Source organism: Austrofundulus limnaeus, unplaced genomic scaffold (genome assembly GCF_001266775.1).
Source record: "Austrofundulus limnaeus strain Quisiro unplaced genomic scaffold, Austrofundulus_limnaeus-1.0 Scaffold25, whole genome shotgun sequence".
Taxonomy (NCBI): Eukaryota; Metazoa; Chordata; class Actinopteri; order Cyprinodontiformes; family Rivulidae; genus Austrofundulus; species Austrofundulus limnaeus.
The window spans coordinates 2893220-2898748 of NW_013952427.1; the positions used below are offsets into that span (position 1 = coordinate 2893220).

The 5529-nt window shown below is 48.4% G+C and overlaps 1 protein-coding gene across 1 annotated transcript in view; it reads left to right on the top strand.

Annotated features, from left to right (window-relative positions):
- Window positions 1-101: 101 nt before the first annotated feature.
- Window positions 102-5529, top strand: part of onecut3a (one cut homeobox 3a) — a 20083-nt gene continuing 14655 nt past the window's right edge. The window contains exon 1 of the mRNA XM_014004627.1: window positions 102-1558. Within this exon, the coding sequence (XP_013860081.1) occupies window positions 520-1558 (1039 nt within the window). The 5' untranslated portion in view covers window positions 102-519. The remainder of the gene's footprint in view (window positions 1559-5529) is intronic.

The following is a 5529-nucleotide window of genomic DNA, read 5'->3' on the forward strand; positions in this document are numbered from 1 at the left end:
GGGGTGGGGGGCGTGTGGGTGACGTCACATCGTTCCCCCCAGACAGGGTGCTAGAAAGCCAGGATGTACGACGCGGGGGCGCGCACACGCGCACAGGCTCGGTCTGGACTTAACAGGAGCGAGGGGCGCGTCGATATAYACACACAGCGAGCCGAGCGGCGCTTTGGGTGTAGCAGGAAGGTGCTGAGCGGGGAGAGAAATCCAGTCAGACGCACTCAGCTGAGGGGGTTTGCGGCGCGGTAATTTTTTTTATTTTTATTTTTATTTTTTCTCCTGCGTGGCGGCCGGGGACCCGATTTAAAAAAAATAAATAAACATGCTGGATTGAACCGCGAAGAAGCAACTCCACAATCAATGGCTTGGCTTTGAAATCGTTAAGAATTTATTGGAAAGGACCGCGAGACAGAGCGACAGTGGGGAGAGGGAGAGAAGCGAGAGTGAGAGAGAGAGAGAGTGAAAGAGAGAGAGAGAGAGCGGCGAGAGTGGTGGAAATAAAGATCCTTTTTTTCCCCACCAGCGATGGAGCTTACAATGGAAAACATCGGAAATCTGCACGGCGTGTCTCACTCCCATCAAACGAGTGACTTAATGAACTCCCCGCACGCGCGCCAGTCCTCGGCGTCGCATCGGAACTTGGTGTCGCACGGACGCTCGGCTATGGTGTCCAGCATGGCCTCCATACTGGAGGGAGCCGGGGACTACCGCACGGACCACGCGCTCTCGGGGCCCTTGCACCCGGCCATGACCATGTCGTGCGACTCCGGGATGAGCCTGAGCAGCACCTACACCACGCTGACGCCGCTGCAGCACCTGCCTCCCATTTCCACCGTGTCGGAGAAATTTCACCACCCGCACCCACACGCTCACCATCATCCGGCGCACCAGAGACTCGCGGCGGGGAACGTCAGCGGCAGCTTCACCCTGATGAGGGATGACCGGAGCCTCGCCTCCATGAGTAACCTCTATGGCCACTACCCCAAAGACATGTCCGGCATGGGGCAGCCCCTGTCCCCCCTCTCCAACGGCCTGGGGTCTCTGCACAGCTCCCAGCAGACTCTGAGCGCCTACGGACCCGGAGCGCACCTCTCCAATGACAAAATGCTCTCCTCGGGTGGGTTCGAGTCCCACGCAGCCATGCTGTCAAGGGGTGAGGAGCACCTGGCCCGAGGTCTCGGGGGCCACGGGGCTGGGCTCATGACATCCTTGAACGGCATCCACCATCACAGCCATCCGCATTCTCAGGCAAACGGGTCCATGCTGTCAGAGCGGGACAGACAGACGGTGGTGGGAGGCGGGCAGGGAGCCGGCTCGGGCCAGGTGGAGGAGATAAACACCAAGGAGGTGGCGCAGCGGATAACGGCGGAGCTCAAGCGCTACAGCATCCCGCAGGCCATCTTTGCTCAGAGGATCTTGTGCCGGTCCCAGGGAACGCTGTCCGACCTGCTGCGGAACCCTAAACCGTGGAGTAAGCTCAAGTCCGGCCGGGAGACGTTCAGGAGGATGTGGAAGTGGCTCCAGGAGCCCGAGTTCCAGCGGATGTCAGCGCTCAGGCTTGCAGGTGAGTGAGGAGACAGCTCCCAACCTGAGTGATGTGGAGGGATCAATTCGAAGTCAATGTGGCGAGACTGCCAATAGCTGCTCAAACAGACATTACTAGAAGTTATTAGTCGATCGTATCGAGTAAAAACTTCATCATGACAGTTTGGGTGTTAAATGTTGGTGTGGGGTGGGGGGGTGGGGGGGTCTACATTTTGCTTGATGCTACAATCCACAGACGTATAAACAAAAGAAGGCTGATAAAGGAAAAACAGGGAGGCACTACTGAGGCAGAGCGTGTGACATGTTGGTTTTTTACTCACGTTCAACACTTTTACGCACGGATACGGTGTGAGACACGTTCCTGTTTCTCCCTCTGTGTCTCTTTATTTTTATCACACACACACACACACACACACACACACACACACAAACAGCTTACAAAGCTTAATCACAGCAGTCCACTGTATTCACTGCAGCTTCTCATCTATCCCATAGCACATGATTTATGTGAAAATTATTTGCTGCTACAAACTCTCACAACAGCATACACACACACACACACACACACACACACACACACACACACACACAAATGCACACACTAACACACACAGTCTGTCATTGCGTTTATGACAGCGGGACTCGTGTGCCAAGGGGATATTGGACTTTCCCTTTCAGTTATCAATGTTTCCCTTTTGATTGATGGCCTTTACTGTAATTATTTATTGAAAAGYAGGAACAAGATAATTAGAAAAGGTCTGGAGGGGAGGAAAGTGCTGATCTAGAGGGAATTCTCGGAGAGGAAACCGGAACGCCAAAAGGTGATAAAGTTCACAGATCTCTTCAGAATTCTGTGTCAGCGAACGAGAGGGAGGGGCGGAGATCTGCAGGAGGAATCGATGATCAGGGCTAATGGCATACTAATGATGTAACTCCTCATCTATAAAGCAGGGAGGGACGGCAAGAAAGAAAGAAAGAAACTTCATTTCCTGAGATCTGACAAACATCAGGAACGCAGGGGTCATAATCTGACCACCAACCAAAACAACCCAGTGACACCCTGAGCTAGAGGAGAAAAACTGAAATAAATTCAAACGCATCTTGCACTTTTTTACACCTTGCAAAAAAATAATCAATAAAATACCTAACATTCCTAATGCCAGCCCTTAAAATAAAAATATGTTTTAATGAGGAATGACAGAAGTAAAACAACTTTAAACCTAGCTCACATAATATTGCAAGATCACATGATCATAGTATGTGTTGTAAATGACTCTCAGTTACTATCATGCCAAATTTTGGCTCAATATAAGTAAAATTGACTGACTTTGAGACATTTTTGTGTTGGCCGATCTRGATTAGTTGTAGCAGCCACAATGAACTGGATTAATTTCAAAAGGTAAACACTTGTAGAAGAACATCCAGTTATTACTTTCTGAAAGTTACATAAAATTCATCCAGTCGTTCCTGAGATATTATGCTAACAGAGAAACAGGGCTGAAACAAACTCTCAATTCTGAAGTTTTAAACAGAAACTTTGCACATTAAGTAGCACTTGAACTACTGTMTGTGTCGTGAATAAATTTCAGATTCAACTGCACAAAGTCTGAGCACAATGACAGTAAAAGTTGCCTGAATTTCAGTCATTTTCTGAGGTTAACTGCTGTAACGGCCATTTTACTAAAGTTATTCAACTGTAGTGTCACACCCAATAATCCCCCGCAGGCGAAGCGTGAGTGGGAGTCATATTGTTTTCGTGCTGTTTATTTTNAGAGAGAGAGAGAGAGAGAGAGAGAGAGAGAGAGAGAGAGAGAGGATGGCCAAGCAAATATAAATCAGAACACCAACACAATGGCAGAGCACGAACGTGATCTGTTATTTTGACTCTTCTCTTGTCCAAAAAGCGCGCTCATGATAAGTCTGAGGCCCCATGGCCAAAGAGCCAGAAGGGAGCGTGACCTCCTCTGGATCAATATTTCGGGTCCAGGCCTCCCCTTTCAGAGGAGCTGATAAATGATCGATTTGGATCTGAAAGGCAGAGACACAAACAGATGCGTCTTTCTTTTGGCCTAGTGAGTACTTTGGGACAACACGTCTCCAGATTTGATTTAAGGGTCCTGCGTGCTGTCACTCTGCAGCCGAGACGGGGTTTCATTGTGGTTCGTGGAGCAGTTCAGCAGAATGCACACAAGGAAACCCAGTGTTCACCACCTTTTTGACTTTAATTGCACAAAGTTGAGCGCGTTATGTGATTCGAACCCCGCCTCCCTCCTTTAAAACCTCCCTTTAACACCTGATTAACGCTTAAGCGTAAATGAAAACGAGACGTCACGGTGAGGTTAAGACGGAGATGTGAGTGAGAGGTCCCCTCTCATCTCATCGATGTTTGTGTAAAGACCCTGTTTAGAAGGCGCTGCTCCTCCAAACGTCAATCAGCGCTTCCGTGTCGTATTTCAGCCACCAGTTCAATTAAGCAGATATAGTGGCATATTTTAGTTCCAGTCAATGCCCTATTGAAAAGCACTTAATGGCATGTAAATTGTTCCTTTGCGCATTTAGTGGGKTTCTGGTAAATAAAGATTTAAACACTCCACAATTGTCTCTTTAAGTGCCACTGCTGTTAAAGCTAATTGGGCTGCGGGGTTTTATATCTTCCACAGCCGGCATCAGGGTAAAACCTCCAGAAGGCTGCAGGAGAGCCACACATCTGTGTAGCGCGCCACTTAAATGTGGCCATGCTGGCGCAGGTGAAGCAAGTAAAGTGTGCGTAAAAGAGCGCATCCCCCCCATGTATTTTGTGGTATTTTTGCGATATTTGTTTAAAAAGCCCTTCACTTTTAGCTTAATTTAATCCAATTATCCTATGCAAGATGCCTGCTTGTCATGCAGCATTTGTGAAACCTCCATTGGTGCACGGCCTGGGTCTCCAACAAGAAAAACTGGACGTGCGCGCAAACTGACAAACGACTCATACGTAAATGAACGGGAGGCACGTTTTACTCACTGCCTTTAAAAGCACAATTATCCTCGGAGCACATGTGGGCTGGGAGTGTGAGTTAGCGAGGATTGGTGGTGGTGGTGGTGGTGGATAGGGGGTGGGCTGTGATGCTGAAAGTGAGGCCGGGCCATATACTCGCTTGGCCACATCAATCAATAAATTCAAATTACTATTCCAAATTCATCACAGTCACACAAATCAATGCAGCTGGCCTGCTTAGCTAATGCAAAAAAATTAACCGTGTCTGCACACACACGCACGCGCACACACACACACAAACATGGCTATCCACTCATAAAATAGAGCATATATAGGACTGTTTGGGGGAGGTTGTGTCCTTCGCGTTGGCCAACGACGTCGACTGAAAACAAGGAATAAGGGGCTGTCGTGCATATTCAAAACATCCAAGGATCTGCATCTGCTGCACATAACAGCTTCTTCTCCTAAAAGCTGCGGCAGTAAAGAGAAAAGAGACGCGGGCGAGCTGAGGTTTGGGAGACATTTAAAGATCGCATTAACGATGAAAACAATTCGTCTTTGCATTTGTGTTGAATTCCACACTCCATCTCAATGTATTTGGTCCGGTCAATACGCTGCTGATCGATAAGGATAGCCAGTGCATCTATCAATTATCCCGCCTCAGCACTCTTACCCATTGGTCTCTCCCCTGGAGCCGTGGGGGTGTTGTGGGGTGGGGGTGGAGGCGGAAGCTGGAAAAGGTTGGGAGAGGGGACAGTTAGACAAACAAAAACAAAACAAAAAAACACCTCACATGTTCCTGTTTATATTTGATGTGAACCTTTTTTTTCTTGCTTTGTGCTGCACTCACCCCCTTTAGGAGATGAAAACACAAGAATAAATCGTAGTTTGCATTCTCATTTTAAGCCAGATAGAAGGTGGATGATGTGTCGTGGCATGCTTCTCTCCGTTTTGGGAGGAATGGAAGAAATAAAAGCACACACACACACACACACACACACACACACACACAC